The 27,306-nt window shown below is 50.1% G+C and overlaps 1 protein-coding gene across 2 annotated transcripts in view; it reads left to right on the top strand.

Annotated features, from left to right (window-relative positions):
* The window catches only part of ZZZ3 (zinc finger ZZ-type containing 3), a 430,359-nt gene that overhangs the window by 154,531 nt on the left and 248,522 nt on the right, over positions 1-27,306 (top strand). For both annotated transcript variants that reach the window (XM_086954138.1, XM_086954139.1), the window contains exon 7: positions 20,229-20,330. In XM_086954138.1, coding sequence (XP_086810264.1) covers positions 20,229-20,330 — 102 coding nt within the window. The remainder of the gene's footprint in view (positions 1-20,228; positions 20,331-27,306) is intronic.

Raw genomic sequence — 27,306 nt, 5'->3', positions numbered from 1 at the left:
GAAATCCGGTTGTGATTCCTAGCTTTAGTTTTGGGTTTTTCCTTAGTCTTGGTCTTAGGCACAACCTTTGTAGAAATAGTAACCCTTCTCCCTGAATCAATCAATGCAGGAGCCGCTCCTGTGTCAGGTTGCCTATCTGCACTCAGTTCTGGCTTATCAGGTAGCTGACAGGCTTCTAGATCTGGAGTGGCCTCAAGGTCAACATAAGACGGGTCGGAGTCAGATTGAGTCACTGATAAATCGACAGCGTTCGGGACTGTGAACGTGCCAGCAGTAGTTAGGGGTAGAGGTAGGGAACAATTGTTCGAAACTGGCTGGGAGGGAGAATTTGCAGTTGCAAGAGAGCCCAAAGACGAGCGCTTAGCGTTCATAAGATCCAAGGAAACTCTTTTTTCCAACAGGATGATGCTCTTGTCGATGGTTTCATTTACCCGTGAAATGAAATGGTCTATGGGTCCAGTCACTTGTTCCACGGCCATAGCTTTTTTGGTGCTACTTCTGGTTCTATTGCGCATGGTTGACATCTGCACTGTGGAGCCAAATACAATAAAGTGGCCCTCAGAGAGAGTAAATATTAGGTCTTGTGGCCGGCCACTCTATGCTGGAAGAGAGGAGGGGAATCACAGTGCCGCCTACCTTGCCAATGAGTAGGAGGCGATGATGCAGGGGTTCAGGGCCAGGGCCGTCCTCTGTCGTCCTCGAACGGCCTCAAACGGCCCGCTCTTAGCCCGGTCTACGCGCGCGCGTTACTGTCACTGATTATCAGGGAGAAGGACAGGTGGAGGGGGCGGGGAGAGGACCAGCTGCGGCCTATCAGCGCCGCTGAGCAGGCTGGTCCTCGCAGTCCCGCCTCTGGCCTTGGTGTCAAGATGGAATGTCACTGAGGGCGCGTTGGTGCTCCAATGCACGTGCGGAAATCCAAGGGCTGGATCACCACCAAAGTCTTTAGCCTGCGAGCGGCTCCCGCGAAGCGGGGGCCGCGAGGCGTGGCGAAGTGGCCAGAAAACGGACAGGCAAACAGGAACAGCACTCCCAACAAGGTCAGTGAAGGAACCCAAGCAGCTCTCACTCCGCGGTGATTTTAACGGGTGGAGGGGGCGGGAAGAGGACCAGCTGCGGCCGATCAGCGCCGCTGAGCACGCTGGTCCTCGCAGTCCCGCCTCTGGCCTTGGTGTCAAGATGGAATGTCACTGAGGGCGCGTTGGTGCTCCAATGCACATGCGGAAATCCAAGGGCTGGATCCCCACCAAAGTCTTTAGCCTGCGAGCGGCTCCCGCGAAGCGGGGGGCGCGAGGCGTGGCGAAGTGGGCAGAAAACGGACAGGCAAACAGGAACAGCACTCCCAACAAGGTCAGTGAAGGAACCCCATTTGTCAATTATGGATCGGTCAGGACGGGTCTTGCTACCTCGAAGCAGTCCATCTCTAGGTGGATTGTGTCCTGCATACAGTTGTGTTACCAAAAATCTAATAAGACCTTAGGCGGTAAACCGAAGGCTCATTCCACCAGGGGCAAAGCTGCCACGACCGCTTTACTCCGTAATGTTCCGATTGCAGAGATCTGCAAGGCGGCCACTTGGAAGTCGGTTCATACCTTTGCTAAGCATTACTGTCTGGACACTGATGCCAGGGCAGATGCTCAGGTTGGGCAGGCTTCGCTGCGGAATTTGTTCGCACAATAGTGGTGTTAATTTTCTTCTCTCCACCGCCGCTTTGGTGTGGGGATGGGCTTGCGATTCTATTCACTAGATTATAACTATACACAGAGATCCCCTACTACAGAAGGAGTAGTTTCTGTCCTGTAACTCCAGTTCTGTAGTAGGGGTATCTCTGTTATAGTCATAAGCGCCCACCCTCCTCCCTGGTGGAGAAAGATATTCATGTAAGGAATGCTACAGGTCTGGCGTACTACGCCTTCAAAAAGAACTGAAAGTAAAAGGGACCTGCTGTGCATTCTGGGATACTGGGAGAAGTTCTGGAAAGTTCTTTTAAAGGCACAGTATCCTATTTAAGCCACATAATGGCAGCCTATGGGGCTTGTCTGTCCATGCCTTTCTCTCTATCATTCCAGAGTCTTTTACTGGTAGAGGCAAGTTTCTCTATGGAAGAAACTAGGCAGGCTGTGTTATGTGTGGTATGGTTTGGTGGAATTTCTAGTTAAAGTACTGGACAGTGTAGCCTGTGGAGACAGGCTGCATTATTTGTCTTTAAATTCTCTCTTAAGTGTCTTTGCAGTTCTGCATGATTTGACAACTTAAGAGATTATTTTTATTGCCGGGGTCCACGCACATGGGCGGGACTATTCACTAGATTATGACTATAACAGAGATACCCCTACTACAGAACTGGAGTTACAGGACAGAAACTACTCCTTAATCTTTCTGTGTTCTACTACTAAATGTATTATTTATGAGATGTACTCTTTTATGACTGGCCACAGCTGAATAAAGATTTTCTGACGGACTGACTAAGTCCGAATGTAGACATTTTCACAGGGTGAAGGAACCAAAAGCATTCAGCAGACGAGGGACCTTCCCTGGCCGCAAAGTTTGAATCTCTCCCACTCCGAGCTTTGCCACCAAAAGTCACCGGCTTCACTAGGAACATGCACAACTGCAATTTGGCTTGATGAAGCTCTTCTCTGCAACAGTGTGCTGCTTCTCCTGGTGGGCCCGATGATGAAGCATGTCACCACCCAGGGTGGTGAGTGAGGGCTTCTAATAAAACTCCTAGTGATTTCCAATGTGAATCCTATAGGAAGATTTTCATCTCCGATTTTGTGCTAATTTCCTGTTTTTTTTGACACTCTTGTTGTTTGACAAAATTTCAAAATTAATCACTGTGGGAATAATAAAAACATAAAAGGTCATTTTCCAACCATGTTTCATAGCCGAACTGCGGAAGAAATATATTTATAAACCATTAGGCAAATAAATTCATTGATTTAAAGCTGGAGATAATGCAAGGCAGCCCAACATTTTCTTATGTTTAGGAATTTTAAGAGTGGTAATAAAAAAAGAGGATGGTGTGTTGTCCCCCCGTAATAACCTGTATACTAGACTATGGATAGGATGCACCATTTTTAACTCCATACAGATTCCGGCCCAATAAATAAAGTCAATCCACATGATCTAGGGGGGAAAAGCGATTGAAAGTTGGGAAGGCAAAGGCAGATTGTGTATTAACGACTCCTAAGGAGCCGATCCATGAGCCAGTATACCAGGGACTTGTCCCTAAAATTAACAATGATATAATCGCTACTTTCCTTATTTGGCTGTGAGCCCACACATGAAACACGTTCACTGTTATTTATCTTACAATACAAGTCATCGCAACATATCCAATCCGCAGCCTTTGCCAACCAGTATACAGTTTTATTCTTAAGCTGCTTCCAATCCTTTTCCTTGTTAAGTGGCAGGGGTGGAACATTTTTAAGAACGATGACATAAGGGTAGTTTTTGGCAGGAGGTTAAGTGTTTTTCTATAGTCCTTTCGATCATCACCCATTGCATTGCACTGACTGACTACAGCATTAGGCCTTCCTGAATCCCTGGACATAGTCACTTTTTTGAAGCTCTGATTCCTCCAGCAGGACAAGGCTGCAAGATATAGCCAAAGAAAGGTCTAGGAGTGTCATCCTGCTGAAATGGATTTTCTGCTGCGGAAAGCTCAGTTGGAGCAACCTGGATCTTTGGTCCAGGAGCAGTGCACCTGTGCACAGATTGACTGGATAGGTTGGTCTTAGTCCCTTAGAGGTCTTGGAAGCCAAAACATTTCTAAGGCCCAGGTTTTTCATAAAGTTAGTTGGAGGACACTTTGACTCAGCCGAGGGTCCCAGAACCTCAGGAACAGCACTTGTAAGTCCATTAGAAGTTACCAGCAGGGTCCACGGCTGGTCTAGTTGGAACTGGTCAGCTGGGCTCTTCAGGTAAAGGGCTTCTATCAGCTTTTTGTGTGCCTGAAGCATAACAAGTCAGCCATGTGACCTTCGAGTCCACTTGTTTGTCCTTAGTACAAGTGAAAGCAGGTCCAGCCTTTCAGGTCTCCTCACAGGTCTCAACAGCATGTACAGTCCTCCTTCTTTCTTCCATAGATCCAGTAATGGTCTCAGGAAGGTGCCCAGGGGTGCCACATTTGACTGCCACTAGCATGTGGTTGGGGATAACTCCTGTCCCCTCCCTAACCAATAGAGAAAAACTTCCCAGTTATGGCCCTACACACGTTTGCAGCAGTGTGTTCCTGTGTGCCCTACTGAAAACAATTCCACTGTGTTCCTCTCTATCCAAATCTAAGAAGGTGAAACCCTTCTGCCCTTTTGCAAGGCCTGTGGGCCTACTACAGACCTGTGGGCAAGGAAGTGAGCAACCCATCCACTGTAGTCACTTCAAGCCAGTACTGGGGGCAGCTCCTCCTCACTGTGATTGGTGCTTACCTGACTGGGGGAAACCAAGAGGGGTCCTGTCCAGGTGTTGGTTAACATATGCATGTGAAAGTGTAGACCTCTTAGAGGTTAATCAAGCTCCTGGGCACAGCCCAGATGGTCATCCTGCCAGAGGAACAGAACACCCCTACCCATGATAACCTGCACCCACTCCTCCCTCCCCCCACCCCCCCCAACCAAGGCCTTTGTCTCAGTTCTGGGAGCTGGGTTGCACCTCACAGGGCTACTCTGGTCATAGGTGACGGGTTAGATCTCATTTAAATGGGCCTCCAGCGACTTTAGGCAGGGAAAATAACTTTATAAACGTATCTTTTCCAAAATATGTATATTACAAATCTGACTTTTCCATGTGAATTGGGCTTGTGGTAAATATGTTAAAACTCAAACAATGACATTTGTAGAGGTTCCCTAGCCGGAGATACAGCATTAAATTTAATATTGAATCCCAGTGCTTTTCAATGGAAGAGTCAATCCTGCTACAGTGAAAACATCTTTTTGGGCCTTTTCACGTTAAGGACATGTTAAACGTTTACATATCCTACCTTATAATGCCATACACCTTGCCTTATGGACAGTAAGGCCTTCCTAGGGGTGGATTGTTTTGCAGCGTGAATCTTTCTGGATTCACTATGCTGTGCATTATTCCGCGGTCTAGTGGTTGGGTCCAGAATCGTAGTCTTTTCTTTCTTTTTTTTTTTTTTTTTTTTTGTTGCCCAGGTGGGCGTCTACGTCCCACCTTTTTGGTGTACTTCCTGTGACGTCGGCATGCTTCCTGCGGAAGCTCCCACCTTTGGGCACCATCTTCAGATTCTTTTTTCCACCGTTGGGTCTGGATCGTTCCTGAGGGGCTCCAGAGTTTTGGAGGAAAAAAGATGCAGAAAAGTCGATTTTTGCACGGAAAAGACTGAGAAAACGACGAGGAACAACACCTTCGAGCCCGTATGAGGAAGGAGAAGGAGAATGTCGAACTTCGACGTCCAATGGAGAATGCGCACACAGGGGGCCCCCTGAGCGCAAATAATGGACAAGACACCTTTTTAAATTCTGCCGTAACTGGCACCACAATTACTCGCAGAAGGACCAACACCCGGTTTTTAAGCTCTGCCTACCGTTCGACCACGAGAGCAAGGACTGCAACGTCTGCTCCGCCTTCACACTGAAGACTCTCCGGGTTAGAGAGCGACAAAGAAGAGCCAATTACAACATGCAAGGCAAGGGACAACGACGTACCTTCGAGACCTGGGGCTATCGAGCGATGAGGAGGACAACATCTCCCGAGAAGACGACGACTACACGGTCGTAGAGACCAATCAGACTTCTAAAGAGGTAGGAGAGTCGACGACCCCTAAGCCCCCCGACAGACCCTTGAAAGTCTGAGTCAGACTCTCGAAAAACAGTCTGTCCTTGAAGGGAGCAATGGCGCCGAAAATCTTGACTGCCGCAGCTGCATCCAAGGCCAAACAGCCCGGTTGAGCCATCGAAAAAGACTCCCAGGCGGCGAAGACTGGCGAAAAGCCAAGGTCGTCGAAGCACATCCCTGAAAAGGAACGCTCGACTTAAAAAGAAAAGGACCCGAAGGTCGCTTTGACGTCTACGTATACGTCGAAGAAATCAGCCGAACCGTTCAACACTGAACAGACCGCTGAAATGGAGAGCCAGCCTGACCTCATCAGTACCAGTCGCTCCACCCGCCGCGTGCCCGTTCCCCCCCCCCCCCCCCCCCCCCCCCCAGGAAGTCACCCGGTCTCCTGCTGCTGCCGCCGCCGCTCGCACTAGCTGTACCGCTACCCTGATTGTGTCCTTGCTGTGGTTTGTAGTATTGCCCTGATTGCACTGTAATGTTCTGTTCTTGTTGCCCTTTGTGCTCTGCCCCCTGTTATCGCCGTAGTATTGCCCTAATTATTATTATTATGTTTCTTATATAGCGCCAGAATCGACCCCCGAAGGGGTATCTCCGCTCTTGCCTTGGGAACCCGTCCTGGCTTTTCCCTGTGAGATAGCCCCTACTGGGCATCCCCAAGGTGAAAGCCAGGCATCCCGCTGCGGGGGGCCGTTGTGGAGATTAAGCAAGCTTAATGCCCAGAGTTGCAGAGTGTGAACCAATGATTTGGTCAGGCACCGAAGCGAGAATTATCGAGTCCATGGACATTTGAGCTCAAGACCCTGCCGCGTCGGGAATTGAACCTTGGTCCCGGGTCTGACCTCTGCTTCAGGGTCTGCCTGCTCTAACCAGTGAGCCACACTTCTCTGTACTGTTGTTCTGTTCTGTTGCCCTTTGTGCTCGGCCCCCTGTTATCGCTGTCTGCCCTAGCGCTTCTGACCCCGCTCCCTGCTGCTGCTCTCCCGCGGCCCGCCCCCTCTCCTTCTGGTTTCCCTCGACCCGCTCCCACCTCCCAGCTGCTCCTCCCTCGCTCCGCCCCCTCCACTCTCCATTTATGGCAGTCCACGCGCAGCGGGCGCGCCTATTGTGCGCCGAAGGATCGCCAAAGGGAAGCCCGTCTGCGCCTGGACTGCGCCCAGCGCCAGGACCCCTAGTTCCCGCCGACGCCAGACCACACGACGAACCTACGACGCCACCACCCTCTGTGCACTCAACAAGCAGCCCGAACCCCGCCTGCTACCGTGCCACCGCGAAGCGAACCCACGGACCCTTCACCTGCCAAGCCTGCAAATTCACCTGCCTCCAGACCTGCACCGTACCCGCCAAGCCTAGCACCATCAGCAGCCACCTCAAGTGCATCCTGCTCAACACCCGCTCTGTCCACAGACACGCCATCGAACTCTGGAACCTGCTCGACACAACCTCACCAGACGTCGCCTTCCTCACGGAAACCTGGATGAACGCCTCTGCAGCGCCCGACATCGCCATCGCCATCCTGACAGATAGAAGATCACCTGGAGAGACCGCGTCAACCAGACAGGAGGAGGAATCGCTATCATTCACTAGAACACCATCCGCATCACAACCGACGCCAACGAGACCCTGACCACATCTGAACACCTCCACTTCAAGATACACACCGACCCCGACCACACTCAGAGGCACCCTCCTCTACAGATCCCCGGGACCTCGCGCTCAATTCAGCGAAGACATTGCAGACTTCATCAGCCTACACACCCTCCCATCCACCGACTACATCCTCCTAGGGACCTCAACTTCCACCTGTAGAACAACAAGGACTGCAACACCAACACCCTGCTGGACAACCTCGCCAACCTCGGACTCAAGTAACTGGTGAACACCCCCACCCACTACGCCAGCCACATGCTTGACCCAGTCTTCTCCTCCAGCAAACACGTCTCCTTCAGCCACTCCACCGGACTCCATTGGACTGACCACAGCTACATCCACTTCAGCTTCAGAAGAATGACGACTCACCACTACCCCCAACAGGCCCCTTGCAGAAACTGGAGCAAGATCACTGCTGACAAGCTCACCACCGCCCTCAACCGAAACCCCCCGCCAGCTCCACGGACCCCAACAAAGCTGCCAACAACCTCACACAGTGGATCACCAACTGCGCAGACTAACTCGCATCACAGAAGACCCCCCCCCCCCCCCCCCCCCCAGCAGACCCGGCAGCAAGAAAACGTCATGGTTCACCGAAGAACTTAAGAACTCCAAGAAGACCTGCCGCACCCTCGAAGGCCTGGCGCACCGACCAGACCACTGATAACATGACTGCCCTCAAGAACGCCACCCGCAATCACCACCAGCTGATCCGGACCACCAAGAAGGCAGCATTCAAAGAACGACTGGACAACAACGCCCACAACAGCAAAGAACTCTTCAGCATCGTCAAAGAGTTCTCCAACCCCAGCGCCGGAAACGACATCGCACCCTCGCAAGACCTCTGCGACTTATCGCCTTATTCTTCCACCGCAAGATCGCCGAAATACACCACAGCTTCGGTGCAGCAACCACGCCCCCCACCACCGAACCAACGCCCCCCACCATCGAACCAACGCCCCCCACCATCACCCTCCGCGCTAGGACCCCGGTCAGCACCGAAGACACCATTAGCTCGATGAACACCATCCACTCCGGATCCCCGACCGACCCCTGCCCCCACCATGTTTTCAACAAGGCCGACTCCACCATCGCACCCAAACTCAAGGACATCATCAACACCTCCCTGAACACCGCCACCTTCACGGAGAGCTGGAAGCACGCAGAATTCAGCACCCTCCTGAAAAAACCAACAGCTGACCCCACCGACCTCCAGAACTTCCGCCCCATCTCGCTCCTCCCGTTCCTGGCCAAGGTCATCGAGCAGACCGTCAACAGACAGCTCGCCGCCTTCCTCGAGACGAATGAATCCCTCGACCACTCGCAGTCTGGTTTCCGAGCCAACCACAGCACCGAGACCGCCCTCATCGCAGCCACAGACGACATCAGATCCCTGCTCGACAACGGTCAAACAGCGGCCCTCATCCTCCTGGACCTCTCCGCAGCATTCGACACGGTCTGCCACCGCACCCTAGTGCAGCGCCTAAGCAACATCGAAATCCAAGAGAAGGCACTAGAATGGATCATCTCGTTCCTCACCGGAAGAACCCAGAGTCTGCCTCCCCCCGTTTTGATCAGGAACCACCGAAGTCATCTGCGGCGTACCACAAGGATCATCACTCAGCCCCACCCTCTTCAATATCTACATATGCCCCCTCGCAGCCATCGCACGCCAACACAACCTCAACATCATCTCCTACGCCGACGACACCCAGCTGATCCTCTTTCTCACCCACGACCCCGCAACCGCCAGAACCAACCTACACGAAGGGATGAAAGATGTCGCCGAATGGAGGAAGAACAGCCGCCTGAAACTGAATTCAGACCAGACGGAAGTCCTCATCCTGGGATAATTGCCCTCCGCCTGAGATGACTCCTGGTGGCCCCCTGCCCTGGGCACCACTCCCAAGCCAACGGATCACGCACGCAACCTGGGCTTCATCCTGGACTCCTCCCTCTCGATGACCAGACAAGTCAACGCCGTGTCCTCATCATGCTTCAATACCCTGCGCTTGCTCCGCAAGACCTTCCGATGGATCCCCACCGAAACCAGGAAGACTGTCACCCAGGTACTAGTCACCAGCCGCCTGGACTACGGAAACACCCTCTACGCCGGAACCACAGCCAAACTCCAGAAAAGGCTCCAACGCATCTAGAACGCCTCCGCACGACGTGTCCTGGACATCCCCCGACACAGCCGCATCTCCGGACACCTGAAAGACCTACACTGGCTCGCCGTCAGCAAGGGGATCATGTTAAGACTCCTCACCCACGCACACAAAGCCCTCCACAACCTGGGGCCCAAGTACCTCAACAACCGGCTGACCTTCTACACGCCCAACCGCCAGCTGCGATCAACCAACCTCGCCCTCGCCACTGTTCCATGCATCCGCAGAGCCACCGCCGGAGGAAGATTCTTCTCCTACCTGGCAGCCAAGTCATGGAACTCCCTCCCCACCCACCTTCGGCAAACCCAGGACCACCTCGCCTTCAGGAAGCAGCTCAAGACCTGGCTTTTCGAGCAATAAACAGACCCACCCTCCCCCAGCGCCTTGAGAACCGCCCGGGTGAGTAGCGCGCTATATAAATGCTATGATTGATTGATTGATTGATTGATTGAGAAAGAAGAGACGGCTCAAGGCCGAAATGGATAACATCCAACAAAGAAAGGAGTTCGACAAAGTTGAAGAGGTTTGCGATTCCGTAGAAGCCAAAGACTGTGATCGTAGAAGTTGAAGAAGAGGAGGACTTTGAGGCCGAAGAGCCGCCGAAACGTCCTGAGACCCAGGACCATCCATAGGAAGAAGCCTTCTACTACGAGGAGGAGGGCGACGACGATCAGCGGACGATCCTCGGGGACACAGGACCTGGAGTGGCAGGACCTCGACACCGAAATCCCTGAAGAGGCCGTGGACACGTACCCTTCAAGGCCTTCGCCGTCAGATGACGTTTGGGCCTACGATATGGTCATCAAGAACTTAGCAACAGCTTTTGGAGTCAAGCTAGATGAGGAAAAACCGAAAGCAGACTTCCACTTGGAGACCCTGCTTCCCACACAAACTAGGAGCCAGTACCTTCACATGCTTGAGAGCGTCATGGCCCAGGGGAAAGAGGCGTTCACGGAACCGGCAACATGCAGGTCAGTGATGCAGAGGACGGAAAAGTATAAACACTCCTCTAAGGATCCTACCTACATCCGAGGATCAGTTACGACTTACTCCATTATTGCGGGGACCGCCAGGAAAAGGGCAAATGTGCCAACAACATCAGGGCCACCACCAGACAAGGAAAGCAGGAGGATGGACCTAACTGGGAGGAAGATAGAAAGAAATGCAGCCATGCATTGGCGCATGGCAAACTCTTAACGCCCTGCTGAACAGGCACCAGTACCAAATTCTGGACGAGATCGGACAGCTGCTCAAGCACCTCCCAGACGAATACCAACAAAGAGCTTCACACCTTGTGGAAGAAGGAAAAAATGTGGCAAATTCTTGCCTCAAAACAGCCCTGGACGGAGCTGACCTGTCCAGCAGACTGATGATGTTGGGAATCACGGACAAAAGGCAGGCCTGGTTCAGGATCTCAGGCTTCAAACCAGAGGTGCAGCACAACATTCTAAAAAACTCACCCAGCTCAAAAATTAAAACGAAACTGCAAGGTCCTTAGGGACCTCTCAATTCAGGGTGAGGAAAAGGGGTACTCCGTCGCGGAGACTGAATGGAAGAGGGGGAAACCAGCCAGGAACATTACACCAGACTTTCCAACAGTCCCATCTGGGAGACAGCCAAACACAACAAGGACATCAAAAACAAACCAGGCACTACCAGCGACGGGGCCAGTCCTTTTGCGGGAGGGCGAACGGACGTGGACAAAATAAGAGTGGGCCAGCAATCCACCTGTAAGTGACTCCGTCACGCAATACGTGCCCACCCACAATACTCCTCCCAGGGTAGAGCACAACAAGATCAACACAGGGTTACACGGCCAGAACATCAACGAACATGTAACACCAGTAGGAGGCAGGCTAGGTAATTTCTTCCGGGAGTGGAAGAAGATAACCACAGACAAATGGATACTCCACATCATACAATTCGGATACTGCATATAACTGGAAAAGACACCACCAAACAGAAAACCAAAAAGAAGGTCGCTGTCAGGAAAAGAGCTAGAGCTACTTCAAAAGGAAGCGAAGGAACTCCTCCAAAAGGCCATCGAACCAGTACCATACAGAGAAAGGAACAACAGAGTGTACTCAACCTACTTCCTGGTGCCAAAGGTGGACGAAACACTGAGACCCATCCTGGTCCTAAGGTTCCTAAACAAGTACATAAAGACATAAAAGTTCAAAATGACGTCCCTACAAGAGGTCATTCCTCAGACTGAGACTTCATGGCCACCATAGACCTCAAAGATGCCTACCTGCACATCCCAATGAACAGGCAGCACAAGCATCTATTGAGATTTACCATCAACAAAGATCACTAGCAGTTCACAGCCCTAGCATTCGGACTAAAATCCGCACGAAGGGTCTTCACAAAGTGCCTCGCAGCAGTGGCAGCGCACCTAAGGAGGGAAGGGATACATGTATACCCTTACCTGGACGACTGGCTAATAAAGGCAAGTTCACTCAGGACATGCAAAGAACACGCACAGCGCGTGTCAAGATTGATATCCCAGCCTTTTCTAAGGCCCTCCTACTTTCGCGCCCACCGGCAGTCTCGGGTCTTGAAGGAGCGGTTGAGAGCTTCACCTCCTGGATTAGCCAAGGGACTGATGTTGCCTCCAAATTTCGAATAAACAGACGTCCGAGACAATCCCCATCTAAACCTTGGTACTCTGACTCTCTTAGGGTCCTTAAACTGGGTTGCAAAAAACTTGAACCCCGATGGTGTCGCGAATACTGCCCCCTGGCCAAATCTGTTCTTCGTGAAGCCTAGAGCAATTACTACGCAGCCATTAAGGAGGCAAAGAGTAGCTTCTGAGCGGATCGTCAAGGCCAACAACAACCGTAAGGAGATCTTCTCCATTGTTAGAAGCTTTCTTACTCCTTGCGCCGAACTACCCCGTCCAACGTCATCTCAATGGTGTGAGGATTTGTCTTCCTTTTTTATTGACAAAATACAGACTATTCAAGACCGCTTGGGGACAGGGTTTTGGGAGCCAAGGGACTCTCTACCTTTGCTCCCCCTAGTCCCCACTCTTTCAGCTCCTCTTTTTACGAAGTTTATGCCTATAGCTGAATCTGATATATTGGCCATTATTGGTTCTCTTAAATTGGGTTCCCCAACTGATCCCTGCCCAGCCAGAGTTTTGGCGGCAGTGGCCGAGGTGGTCTGTTCTGAGGTTACCTGGATTATTATTTCCTTACAGACTGCCACTATTCCTCTGACTTGGAAACAGGCCAAGCTCTTGCCACTTTAAAAAAAAAAAAAAGCCCTCCTTGGATCCGCTCAAATCCACAAGCTATCGCCCTATTTCTCTCCTACCGGCTTTGTCCAAGGTCTGCGAAAAAGTGGTCTTTCGTCAGCTCGAGGCATTTGTGGAAGCATCCAGTGTTTTACACCCTGCGCAATTTGGCTTCCGGGCATCATATAGCACGGAGACGGCTCTGGTGGAAATGGCTGAGGCGATTAGGGAATGTCTGGACGCGGGCGGCAGAGCAGCCTTTGTGCTTCTCGATCTCTGCCGGCTTCGATATGGTGCCCCACCAACTACTCCTCATACGGCTCTCGGACATTGGCATCGTCGGCCCAGCTTGGGACTGGCTGAAATCTTTTCTGGAAGAACGCTCCCTGTTGGTCTGGATGCCACCCTTTTCATCGGCTGCCAGGAAAGTAGCTACAGGAGTGCCCCAGGGGTCTACTCTGAGCCCTCTGCTCTTTAATATTTATCTGACTCCCTTGATCTTTCTGGCGGAGCAGCTAGGATCAAAGATAATATCCTACGCCGATGACACTCAGCTGCTTTTCACCTGGAAAGACTGATTTGTCGACCGAAGGGGCCCAGAGTTGTCTTTCATCGGTGTTTAAATGGATTGCATGCGCCCAACTGAAGTGCAATGAGGATAAGTCGGAGGTCCTCTTGTTTGGTCAGTTCCCCCCTGCATTTAGAAAATCTTTGTGGCCTCCTGACTTTCCCCAACCAAACTCTGCGGGTACCCCAGTTAAGAACTTGGGGATATGGTTTGGAGAAGACCTTCGCTTTTCGACACAAATTAAGAAACTCACTGGAGTGTGTTTTGGCACCCTTAAGGCTCTAAGACGATTCTTTCCTCTGCTCCCTAGGCCTGCTAAGGAGACGATCGCCCGAGCGCTTATCCTCTCCCGCATTAACTACGCTAACGCTCTATACCTTAGCATCCCTGGCTATCTGGTAAAAAAAACTGCAGACCATACAGAATGCCGCAGCCAGACTTCTGTTCAACATCTCCAGAAGATCAAGCGAAAGACAGCACCTTCGCGATCTGTACTGGCTCCCTGTGACATAGAGTGCAATTCAAAGCTCTTACTCTGGCCCACAGAGCCCTGCACGGCCTGGGTCCACTGTACCTGACGAAGCGTTTTGCATTCTATACTCCAAGCAGGGCGCTGCGCTCAGCCTCACAATGCCGGATGGTGACTCCTAGATTTCGAAGAATGCGGCTTGGTGGTCAGTCCCTTTCTGTGAACTGCAAAAGCATGGAATTCCCTTCCCCTGGATTTACGTAACATTCACGATTTTAGGTTATTCAAAAAACAACTCAACCTTCTTTAACATTCCAGCTTAAACTCCTTTTGTCTTGCCAGGATTTGGTAACTTTGTGCGCCAGGATACTCTTGAGTAATTGTGCGCGATACAAAACACTTATAATATAACATAACAAGTACACTGGTGGCCCTGGGATTCTCTATTCACTGGGGGAAATCCTTAATGGAACCAGAGCAAGTAAAAATCTTCCTAGGAGCACAGATCGACACCATACAGAGAAGGGTGTTCCCCAGTGACCAGAGAACAATGGCCCTGCTGAAGGAGACACGCCTCTACCAGAAGGGGCGAGCTCTGACTGTGAGGACAGCGAGCAAGATCATGGGCATGATGGCCTCCTGCATACATCTGGTCCCAAATGTACGGCTCCACATGAGACCATTCGAGGAATGGCTGCAAGAAAAATGGTCACAAGCTACAGGAAGTTGGGAAGATCTAGTGGTTGTAACGCAAGCAGTGCAGGAGGAGATATCGTGGTGTAACAAGGAGAACATAACGGAAGGGAAGCCTTTAACACCACCGTCCCAAATGGTGACCATCACCACAGACTCATCCCAGAAGGGATGGGGAGCTCACATGAGCAAGCTCAGGGTGAGGGGTCTGTGTACTCCATCGGATGGGGTCAAACATATCAACTACCTGAAACTAAAGACAGTGTTCCTCGCCCTGAAGGCTTTCCAGACAAAACTATACAACCAGAGAGTGTTGATCCAGACCGACAACACAACAACGATGTTCTACATCAACAAGCAGGGAGGAACACAATCAGGCCCGCTATCGAACCTAGCGCAGGAGATATGGAGATGGGCCATCCCACTAAAAATAGACCTGCTAGCCATACACCTACCAGGGAAGGACAATGTGGAAGCAGACTGGCTCAGCAGACAGACATCGGCCTCCCACGAGTGGGAGCTCAATACACAGATAACGCAAAGGCTATTCAGAAGGTGGGGAACACCAACAATAGACCTATTTGCAACACGCCAGAATGCAAAATGCCGAAACTTCGCATCCAGGCAACCTGGGGAAGGGTCCCTGGGGAATGCCCTATGGATAAGCTGGTCGAAAACATTTGCTTACGCTCCCCCCCACCCCCCGATACCTCTGATACGGAGTACTCAACAAGTGCAGAACCAGCAACATGACTCTGCTCCTGGTGGCACCCCAGTGGGCCAGGCAGACCTGGTACTCACAGATAATGGAAATGGCACCGGGTGCACCCCACAAGTTCGGGAAAAGGAAACACCTACTCTCCATGCAAAACGGAAAAGTACTACACCCCGAGCCAGAGAGCCTCTACCTAGCAGCATGGTTCCTGAAGACAGTTTGCACACCTGAAGTTACCTAAAAGCACCCTGCGGGTACTACGAGAGGCAAGGAGACCTAGCACACAAAGGTGCTATGTGGCAAAATGGAAGAGGTTTACACAATGGTGCAGCAAGAAAAAGCTACACAAAAGATGACCAGGGAATCATCGCTGCAAAGATATCTCACGCACCCACTGAAGGCAAAACTAAGTTCATCCTCGCTAAGAGTACTCCTAGCTGCGATAGTAGCCTACAAAAGAGGAAAAACAGGGAAGAGCTTCTTTACTTCACAGATAGTACAAAAGATTCCTGGAAGGGGCAAAGAGGATCGCACCACCAAAGAGGATGCCACCACCGGCATGGAACCTCAATTTAGTCCTAACCGAGCTCATGAAAGCGCCCTTTGAATCCATTCATAAGGCCACCCTACAAATGCTAACAATGAAAACAGCCTTCTTGGTGGCAATCACCTCGCTGCGCAGGATGAGCGAACTACAGGCGCTAACGCTACAAGAACCCTACATCCAAATACACAATGATAGGGTGGGAATGAGAACTGACCCACACTTTATGCCAAAGGTGGTGTCAAGGTTCCACATCAAGCAGACAGTACAAATTCCAAGATTCTTTCAGAAACCGACCACAAGCGCAGGGAAGGCACTGCACACTCTGGACGCTAGAAGGGCAGTAATGCACTACATAGAAAGAACCAAGGAACACAGGAAGACCAAACAGTTCTTTGTGTCCTTTGCAAGCAGTTTCATGGGTAGACCAGTAACAAAGGGAACCATTGCACGATGGATCGCACAAACTATACAATTTTGCCACAGACAGGCAGACCAAGTAGTAGCAGAGGGGCCACGGTCCCACTCTACCAGGAAAAAAGGGGCAATGATAGCCTTCCTGGCTAACACACCCATTCAAGACATCTGCCTAGCGGCAACATGGGCATCAGTGCACACGTTCACTAAGCACTACTGTGTGGATATACAAATGATCAAGGAAGCACAAGTAGGACAGAAAGTGCTTCAACATATATTCAACAACCAACACTCATCTTCCACCCAGCCGCCACAAACATAACAAACCGCTACAAATTCTATGCACAGCATAGTGAATCCAGAAAGATTCACGCTGCAAAACTAATAGTTTCTTACCTGTCTGTTTAGTTTTGCAGCTTGAAGATCTTTCTGGATTCACTAGCGAACCCACCCACCTCCGCCAGAAAGATGAGGCTGGAGAAGCAAGTGGTAATAAAAGGACAATACAGAAACAGACCCCTTGAAGGACAAAGCGGATAAATCTCTTACTTGAATACTGAACATTGACAAAGGATACGCAAACAAGAACACAAAACAAGAAAAAAAATCCGAAGATGGCGCCCAAAGGTGGGAACTTCCACAGGAAGCGTGCCGACGTCACAGGAAGTACACCAAAAGGTGGGACGTCGACGCCCACCTGGGTGACACAAAAAAAAAAGAAAGAAAAGACTACGCATTCCGGACCCAACCACTAGACCGTGGAATAATGCACAGCATAGTGAATCCAGAAAGCTCTTCAAGCTGCAAAACTACACCGACACGTAAACTATTTGTTATGTTTGGTGACATTTAACTTACAGGCCATGGGTACCCCAGGTACCATATATTAGGGGCTTATAGGTAAGTTAAATATGCCAATTAAAAGAAGAGCCAATTTTGACCTGTTTCAGGGGTCAGGCACACACACTAGAGGTTTATCAGTAGAGTCCCAGTGCACAGACTAAAAAAACCAGCAACAGTCCAAAAAAATAGCGATGATGATGTATAAAGAGGATTTTTCCTGCAGTCTTCAAACGGCAGAGTAGCATAGTTGGGCACCAAATGTCCAAATATTATATGGTATTCATGCCCATTCCAAGCCCCTCTTTAAACAGTAAGTTCTCAAACAGATTTAGAAGTGTATCCCAAATTATAAAAAGCAAATTTTCTGAGTAAAGTTGTAACTTTTTGTCAAATGTGGTGTAATTCCATTCAGCCGTCTTTACTGTATTGGAGAGCAAGGTTTCCTATTGGAATTAACATAGGAAATCAGACTTTTTGGGACCCAACTTGTTGGAGCCCTCTTGATGGATCACTGCAAAACACTCCATGACGCAGGTGAAGTTTTTTCGAAAGTTTTGTGCATACTTGTGGAATGGCGCCAGAGAATTAAGAAAACAAATTGTTTTTCCAATTGAAACTCCAACCTTATAACTACACAGTGGCAGTATATTCCACTGGAAAAAAACAAAAGTTAAAGGGACTTTATATTTGGGTGAAAATGTCAATTAAACCTACTGTGGTAAATTGACAAAACCACAGAAATACACCAGTTATAGTTATCTCAAGTAACTATAACTCGTGCCCTAAAGTAACTAACTTGCCCTCACCGTGCACTACTAATTATTTCCCATATGACTTCCTGTGTTACATCTCATGACGTTTTATGACATAATTGATAATATCATTACATCATCTGACTGCATGTGTGCAGAGCAGAAGGCAGTGTCTTGAGACCTGATTTGTCAGTTCCATACGAATTCTGAGAAATTCAACTCTCCTAACCCTTTGATCTATGCCGCCATCTCCTCATAGCCCTTGAGGTTAGAACTCCCAGATGGGCACATGAGAGTGCAAGAGTATATGACTACGAAGTCCATAAAGATTGACTGATGCTGCTTCCTTAATTGTTTAAAAGGCGGCACATAAGTCAGTAAAATCCTCTTTTGGTCAAATACTGATATTCATTTGATCTCTTATTGTCACGATTATCGAACTCCTCAGGATCAGGGTGATGCTCAAAGGGGTCCACCTCCTGATTTCGCCATACTCTTGACTAGTGGTGTACACACAGAGCATAGAGGTAATCAAGCGAGGGAAAGGGAGGGAGCAGCAATGGAAGGGATACCTGACACGAGAAGATACAAGGGTTAAGCACAGTGAAATTACTAGCTACTCTCAATAATTCTCGTTGGGTATATGACACACACCTATAATGATGAGCTCCGGAGATGGACCCTTCCTGAACATCTCTGAGTAATAAGATGCTTCTCTTATTATGTGGACCAAACTCTCGCTAGAAACCAAAACAGATGTTATAGACACCACCATCTATGTATGCTCTGAACAAATTAAACAGAACCTGCCATGTACGTACCCTAGCTCGCACTCCCCTTTTTCTAGACCAAACCTACTCCAGTACCAGCTAGAGCACATGAGAAGAGTCAAAGAGATAATATGAAAAAACAAGGAGCCTCCCAGAGATTAAGTTTTGTTTCCTATCCAAGGTAAAAAAAAAGAAATACTTCACAGGAAGCCAGCTGATCCAGCAATACAGTACGTTTCCATGTGATACGGCAGTCTATATTAAAAAGGAAAAACAAAGTACACAGTCTGAACCGTAGTACATCCCACCTAGATGTCTAAGCTTACCGGTACATTCAGGACTTTCACCAGTTCAAATATACAGGACCAAGAAGTTTCAGCTGCTGCTTCCTAGAAAGGATTAACTCTCACCAGTCCAAATAGTGGAACAAATCAGAATTCCAGAGTTTGCACTCCGCCGAGCGGAACTCCGATCAAAGATCAATCCAGATGAGTCACGCCGGACTCATAAAAGGCAAAATACCTTTCCCTGCTGCAGCCGCAAGCGGAAAAGGCTTCCCAGCCGGGGAAAAACGTGGAAGAAAACAAGAGGCAGCCGCGGGAACCAGATTGGGCGGCTCTGCACTCCAGGCAGCTACAGCGGAAAGCGGGAAAAGTAGTCCACGATGATCTGCTCAGCCGAGCAGTATCGGTCAGGCAATGCGGAAGCAGGAGCCGCCTCGATCCAAGGGGCCCAAACAAGAGCTTCGCTTCCCTGCCGGGAAACGCAGAGAAAAGCAGGAGGCAGCTGCGGGAACCAGAACGGACGGCTCGACACTCCAAACCCAGCTCGATTTCAGAACGAGAATCTCGAACGACGCAGCCTGTGCGTCACGTGATTAAATGTCCTTTAGTTTCTCCCAGAAAGCCTTCTGGGTAATGTAGTTCTGCTATCCACCTGTATGGTAGGTGCCGATATCCGTTCCTGACACTTATGGTGTACATTACTTGTTGATAAATATTGTACAGCGCTCCTTTGCTCCTGTTAAGACAATGGTGCATGAGCTCTTGCCGCGGAGAATGTGTGGTCCATAGTAGGTTAACAGTTTGACCAATGTTGGCTTTCCTTAGTTTTTGTTGGTGTTGCCTCCACCTTACAGTGTTTGCTCATTAATCTGCTACCACTAATGGAAGAGATCTATAAATTAAGTAAGGGAGTATTTGAGCTTCTTGCTCTTATTTGATCAGCACTTTGTTATCTTAGATGTACATATGTCTGGTTATTGGTTTGATGGCCAGTCTGCTGTGTTTGAGTAATTGGGGTAGATAGCATGCATATTACTGTGGAGCTAATACACATGCCCATAGTCCTCAAAATATAGTGTAGCAAATGTCGGTACTCGACAACTTTGGTGCTAAATCAGCACAGCTATATATTGAAGACTGCTGGCCATGGGCATTCTTAGATAATGTAAACAAGTTTCCCTTTTTGATATTCATATTCGATGTGTTCATTTGCAGCATATTTTACAGTGTAGGTTGTGTTATGGTTTCCTAATAATTTAAAGGCAAACCTTCTCTGATTTTTCTTCTTTTTTTTGTCATTGTTGTTTCTAAAATCTAGAAAAGGCTTGAACAATTACTCTTCAAGTTTCCGCCAGAAGAAGTTGAATCTCGACGCTGGCAGAAGATTGCGGACGGTTTGGGCAACCGAACTGCAAAGCAGGTAGTTTAGATGACCAGTTTGTGTACAATCTGCTCTTCTATGCGAGTGTCACACCCATTGAGAATCTAAGTTTGTTCGATCTTATTCACAAATATTGTCTGCAATGTAACGATTGACATGCATGAATAAATCTGATGAATTTCTGGTATCTTGGCCTGCTCCCATTAGCACCAAAGCATCTGAATTCTAATCTGAAGAGGAAAGTAAAAACCGAAGTGCATACAATCCTGGTGAAGGGGCACCTTAGTACCTCCACCTATAAATGGTATCTTTACCCTGGTGCAGACAAACTGGTGTTCTGTTTCGGTTTACCAGCTTCTGGATATTATAGTGATTCTCAAAGTAATGATTTGGGGCTGGCCTCAAGACTGCTTTAGCAGTTTCTGCCCCCTCATACATACATGTTTACATACATTTACGGGCATTGGACCAGTCTGCACCTCTTGATCTGTTCAGCTGCCATTCATATACTTTTCTTGCCCACCAGAGCATTCAGCATGGACAGCTGGGCATCCCACTTCAACCGTTATCTCATTCCACTGTGAGTGATGGTCAAAAAGAAGAGCACTTCATTGCCAGGGTAACGGGCCACCACCTGACTTATTTTTATTTAAATGCTTTTTTTTTCTTTCTTTATCTTTTAATATTTCCATGTATGCTTTAGGATACAGTAATCCAATTCCATTTGTACAAATAAGAACCGTAATTTCTTGGGATGTGCATTAAAAAAGATTCTATACATGTTCTGTTAGGTTCTACTAACCTTTTGCACACAATCTAATGGGAGCAATGTTGTTTTCTATATCATCACAACCACTGTTCCAATGTACAGGACTATGAGAGACCGAGGGAGAAGTGGGAAAGGGGAATGGGATAAAAGACTCAGAACTGTACCGCTTATGCATACTCACTCGGTGGGTTAATGAGATTTGCAGAATGTCGAGAATGCCTATAAGACAAGTTATCTTGTGCATCTTGCCATTTTAAGAACTGAGCGTAACTGCATTTGTGAATGGATATACCTGAGCACCATCTCTGTGTAACTACCACTCTGCACTTCTAGATGGGATCGGTAATTCCTGAAAAGTAAAGCATACGAAGATAATCTTTCTCAAACATACATGTACACTAGTATTTCTCCCCTATGCGTTGGATGACCTTGAGCTTTATCACTATATAATGTAGTATAGAAAGAGTATTTCTGTAAAACTGCAAAAAAATACTGTTAACATCCTGTTCCATAATATTAGCATCTCTATATGCTACTAAAACTCGAATGACTTGTACATGACATTTGTAAAGACGTTCAGTAATCCACTTTAGAGACCACCCTATTTCTTTACAGGGTAACCTTACAGTACAACCCCAGTCTAAGCATTTCAGATAAATGTTCAAGAGTGTTTCTATTAACACATCTCCAGGATACTACTCTGCAATACAGTTGTCCATTCAGTACCATCCAAAAGGATCTTTGTGAGAAATTTTAGAATCTGTGTAGCGAGGTCCTTGCTGTGGCGGCGTTGTAGCTTAACTGCCTAGCAAAAAACACTGTGAGCTATGAGGAGAGTTCGACCTGATAATTTAAAATGGCTACTGTATTTCTGATGCACAAAAGTTTGCATCCTGCTGAGAATGGGTATTCCCTACCAACAAGTTTCTGCACTGTGCATCCTCTGCACAACTGCATTATCTGAAAGAGATACGTTAGTGATAGATTCCTTACCTTAGAATATCCCCAGGTGTCAGACTGGACCTGGAAAACATTGCTTAGCAGTACCCTTGCGTGCCGGTAGGTGGCGTCCTGCGGCTCCACGTCCGTCACTGGTGTCGTAAGCGACAATATGACGTCACGAAGAGTACTTAGGCGCCACCCATGCGTGCTGACGTCAGTTCTTTCTTTTTCCGCGCCACCAAGTGCAGATCCGGATTGAGCACGTACCTCAGTCACTTTTTGACTACTATTTTGAGACTTTTGTCTTTCCCCCTTTTCTCCTGGTGCTTGTAGGGATGCCTGGCTTTGAGTCCTGTGGGGCCTGCCGCCGTAATATGTATGTGGCGGACCCCCACGATGTTTGCCTCTACTGCTTGGAGACTGATCACGACTCCCGGGACTGTCGAGCCATGGCCCCGAAGGCCTTGAGGGAGCGGCGCCAGAAATTGCTGTAGGTCCGACATTCGCCACACCACCTCTCTGGGTCTAAGGGCTGTTACCGGGACCGCTCGAAGGAACGGAGCCGTCGCTCCTCGGGCTCGAAGTCTTCGCCTTCAGATTCTGGTTAGCCACGTCATAAGAAGTCAAAGCGTGTTCGCTCTCCGAAGTCCCCCTGTCGCTCCTTGGAGGCGAACGAGGGGGACAGGGGCTACGCCCCTGTGCTCCTGCGGAGCCTGGGAGTCCCACGGTCTACCCGCCCTACCTGGATCCGTCTGCGACTCCTGAACAGGTGTCAGAGTTTCTTGCTGCCATGGACCTCCTTTTTAGGCCTCTGGCTCCCGCCGGCGCGCCTTTGGGCCCTGCGATCCCGTGTCCAAATCCTGTCGGCTCCGCCAGCGGATCCAGCCAAGGTGCCACAAGGTGCAGTGTTTCCGTGGCGCCGCACTGGGTGCCGTTCATTCCACCCTTGCCCCGGTGCCAAGTCCATTTTGTTCTGACCTGGGATCCGCATTGGGAGGGGAAGCTGATTCGGGCCCGGCCGGTGCAGTTTCCGACTCAGTTTGTCCCTCCTCTGGCTCTGCCTCTGCGACCAGCCCCTACTGCGCCTGAGGCGGAGGAAGACTGGGAAGGGTTCGAGGACCCTCTTGTCCGGCAGTGTGACTCCGAGAAGGATTGGGTGGACAACCTGGAGGGCGCTGGTGACCTCGATGTCTCTTCTGACCCGGGTTTGCCTCTCCCCCACCGACTATGCAGGAGGGCGCTTCCTACACGATGGTGCTCCGTTGGGCTGCCGAGGCCCTCAACCTCTACCTCCCCACGGTGGCCCTCAAAACCAACCTCCTCACCGAGGTGCTCCAGACGGCATCTACCGCGTTGGAGCCGTTTCTTCCCTTCAATGAAGCCCTGACCGAAGTCCTCCTGGGCACTTGGTCGTGGCCAGCCGCGGGGCCCCTGTGGATAAAAACGTCGCCAGACGCCACCGCCTGACGCCTGGCGACCCGGCCTTTCTGACCACCCATCCCACGCCTGAGAGTCCGGTCATCCAGGCCTCGACGTCGCAGAGTGCCTTTCCCTCGGCTCCGCTGGACAAGGACTCTAAGAAACTAGAACAGTTTGGTAAGCAGTTGTTCTCTTCGGCCAGCTTGGGGCTGCGGTCGGTAAACATCGCCTGCTTGTTGGGTCGCTACTCTCACGCAGTGTAGGATACCATTGCTCAGGTGTTGCCTCCGTGTCTTGAGGAGGTCCAGGCTGTCCTTTCTCAGGCGATTGCTGAAGGAAAGGATGCGACTAAGTTTGCCATTCGGTGTGATTTGGCCACCGCAGACTCGTTGGACAGGGCGATTTCTACAACGGTGGCGTTGCAACACCACGCCTGGCTCCATTCAACTGGGTTCTCGCCTGATGTCCCGAGCTCGCTCATGGATATGCCCTTCGATGGCACCCGCCTGTTTGGCGATAAGGCCGACTGTGCTTTGGAGCGTTTTAAAGACTTGTGGGCCACGGCCAAGTCCTTGGGTCTTTATGCAAAGTACCCGGCCACTGCTGGTTTTTGTTCCTTTCGTAACCAGAGCAGAGGCACCCAGGCACGTTCCTTCAACAAGCCTGTGCAGAACCAGCCTCAGCGCAGCCCTGGTTGCGGCTTCCGCAGGGGTGGGGCGGGGAGTCAGCGTGCGAGTCAGTCCACCTCCACCCCTGCTGCTCCTACCTCCAAACCTTCCTAGTCCGAGCTTTGTGGAGCACCCCACGCCTGTGGGTGGCAGGCTCCGCTACCACCTCCCGTCTGGCACGACATTACGTCGGACAAGTGGGTGCTGCAGATAATCTGCAAGGGTTATTCCCTTCCCTTTTGGTCTTCCCCTCCCGCCAGTCCACCTTGGTGCCACCGCCTGTCTGGGGATCATTTGGCTCTTCAACAGGAAGGTACGGCCCTCTTAGCCAAGGGGACCATCAAGTGCATTCCCGGGTAGGAAGTGGGGAGTGGTTGTTGTTCCCACTTCTTTATGGTCCCCAAGAAGGACCAGGGGGCCTGCGCCCCATCTTGGACTTCCGGGACGTCAATTCCTTCCTCCGGAAGGAGAAGTTCAAGATGCTGACTCTGGTCCTGACTGCCTTAGACCCTGTAGACTGGATGGTAGCGTTGGACTTACAGGACGCTTATTTTCACATACCCATCCTGCCGGCCCACCGCCTTATCTGCGGTTCATGGTAGGCCAGGAGCATTTGTAGTTTGCTGTGCTCCCCTTTGGCCTTACCAGTGCTCCCGGGTGTTCACAAAGGTGATGGCGGTGGTCGCAGCTCATCTGCGCAGGTCAGGGGTGTCCGTCTTCCCCTACCTCGAAGACTGGTTGTTGAAGGCGGGCTCGCCCCAAACAGTCGTCCGCCACCTTCAGACTACGGCCGACCTCCTGCACCTTCTGGGGTTCTCCATCAACGTGGCGAAGTCTCACCTGAGTCCCTCTCAGAAGCTCCCCTTCATCGGAGCAGTTCTGTATTCAAAGCTGTTTCGGGTTTATCCTCCAGAGCAGCGAGTCTGGGATATTCCGGCTATGTTTCCGATCTTTCAGCCTCTTTCCCGGGTTTCAATCAGGATGACCCTCCGGCTCCTGGGCCTGGTGGCCTCCTGCATCCTGCTGGTGACTCATGCCAGATGGCATATGCAGGCTCTGCAGTGGGATCTGAAGTTCCAGTGGGCACAGCATCAGGGCAATCATGTCCAGATCTTGGAGGGCACTGCACAACAGTTGCAGTGGTGGCTCACGAATCGCGATTGGGTCCATGGCTGATCCCTCTCCCTTCCCCAACGGGAGCACACAGTGGTGACGGATGCCTCCCTCCTTGGATTTGGCGGCCACTTAGGAGAAGCAGAGATCAGAGGCCTCTGGTCTCCGGGGGAGTCCCGGCTCCATATCAATCTTTTGGAGCTGCGGGCGATCCGACTTGCACTGCAGGCATTCCTTCCCTCCCTCCGGGCAAGTGTGGTGCAGGTGTTCATGGACAACACCACTGCCATGTGGTATTGCAACAAGCAGGTTGGGGTGGGGTCCTGGAACAAACGACTTTCCCTGGCCAGATACAGGACAATTAACTATTCCTTTGAGGGATAAACTGATAACACACCCCTGGGATACCAATATAACCTTCCGTAAATTCATAGTAGGACCCTGATATATCAATTACAGATAAGATTTTGTTGATATATGAATTCACTTATTTTTTCACTGTGTATTGTTGATATTTGAACTTATTAATTTCATCACTGTGTATTGTGTATTTTGTCTCATGTTGATTCATTTACAAGTCAGCAAGTTATTTGTTGTAAATATATGTTGAATGTACTTTATGATATAAGGAGATAATCAAAAATGAGTTGTTCACACCCAATGTGTACCCCTTCAAATTCTTCATAAAATAATGTGCTAATAAAACATGAGCGTTCAATGTCAATAAATAGGACTTGGACATAAAATAATTTTTGTGATCTATGGTGTCAGAGGCATTGTATACTTAACAATAGTCCTGGACCCTATGTCAGGAGGCTCTGCGCCTCTGGACATTGCTGGAACGTCAAGGGTTACCTTGGTGGTTCAACACCTGGCAGGTTCTCTGAACGCCAGGGCGGACAAACTCAGCCGCCGGTGCTTGATGGATCACGAATGGCGTCTGAACTCGGACGTGGTTCAAGGTCTCTTTCTGCAGTGGGGAGAGCCTTGGTTAGATCTATTCGTCACCGAAGAGAACGCGCAATGTCATCAGTTCTGCACGTTGTAATTTTCAGGGCAGCACTCGCTCTTCGACTCTTTTAGTCTTTCCGCCTATACCACTTCTGCCCAGAGTGCTGAAGAAGAACTGGAGGGACCGGGCCCAATTCATCCTTGTGGCTCCGGATTGGGCACGTTATCCCGAGCTACTCAGCATGGCGATCGATCCCCCCCATCCGACTGCCTCTTCGGAAGATCTTCTGTCGCAGCAGCAGGGGACGGTCCTTCACACGAACCTGTCCAGCCTCCACCTCCATGCGTGGAGATTGAGCTGCGACAGTTGTCAACTTTCGATCTTCCTCCCGAAGTCTGTGATGTTATTCTGGCAGCCAGGCTTATTTGATGTGCGCTCCTTTTAAGCCACTTCACAGCTGTCCTTTACGTCTTCTCACTTTAAAGACTGCTTTCCTGGTAGCTATCGCCTCTGCCAGAAGAGTGAGTGAGCTCCAGGCTGTTTCTTCCAAACCTCCTTTCCTTTCTGTTCATCTGGACAAGGTTGTTTTAAGTACCTGCCCTTCTTTCTTGCCAAAGGTTGTTACGCCGTTCCACATCGGGCAGACCATCACTTTGCCCACCTTCTTTCCGCCTCCGCTTCCCTTAAGGGAGGAGGAGAGGCTCCACCGTCTAGACCCAAAACGGGCACTCTCATTCTATCTGCAGCGTACACAACATTTCCGGGTAGATGACCAGCTCTTTGTTTGATACATGGGTGCCAAAAAAGGTCGGCCGTGCACAAGCGGACCATCTCCCAGTGGGTCGTTCTGTGCATCAAAGCATGTTTCTCATTGGCTAAGAAAGCCTTCTGTGGGGCTGCGTGCCTATTCCACCAGGGCAACGGCAGCCCCTTCTGCTTAGGACGCAGGCGTTCCCTTGCAGGACATTTGTCAGGCAGCTATGTGGGCCTCGCTGCACACGTTACCAAGCACTACTGCCTTGACAGTCAAGTCCGGAGGGACGGCTTCTTTGGACTTTCTGTGCTCCGTGACTTCCTGGTGTCATTTTGTTCGCAGACCAACCACCGGGGTTGGTATTGCTGGGGTATCTATTCTAAGGTAAGAAATCTATC

Source organism: Lissotriton vulgaris, chromosome 1_1 (genome assembly GCF_964263255.1).
Source record: "Lissotriton vulgaris chromosome 1_1, aLisVul1.2, whole genome shotgun sequence".
In the NCBI taxonomy this organism is placed as follows: Eukaryota; Metazoa; Chordata; class Amphibia; order Caudata; family Salamandridae; genus Lissotriton; species Lissotriton vulgaris.
The sequence above is the reverse complement of the archived record's forward strand: the minus strand, read 5'-3'. Positions and strand labels throughout refer to the sequence as shown.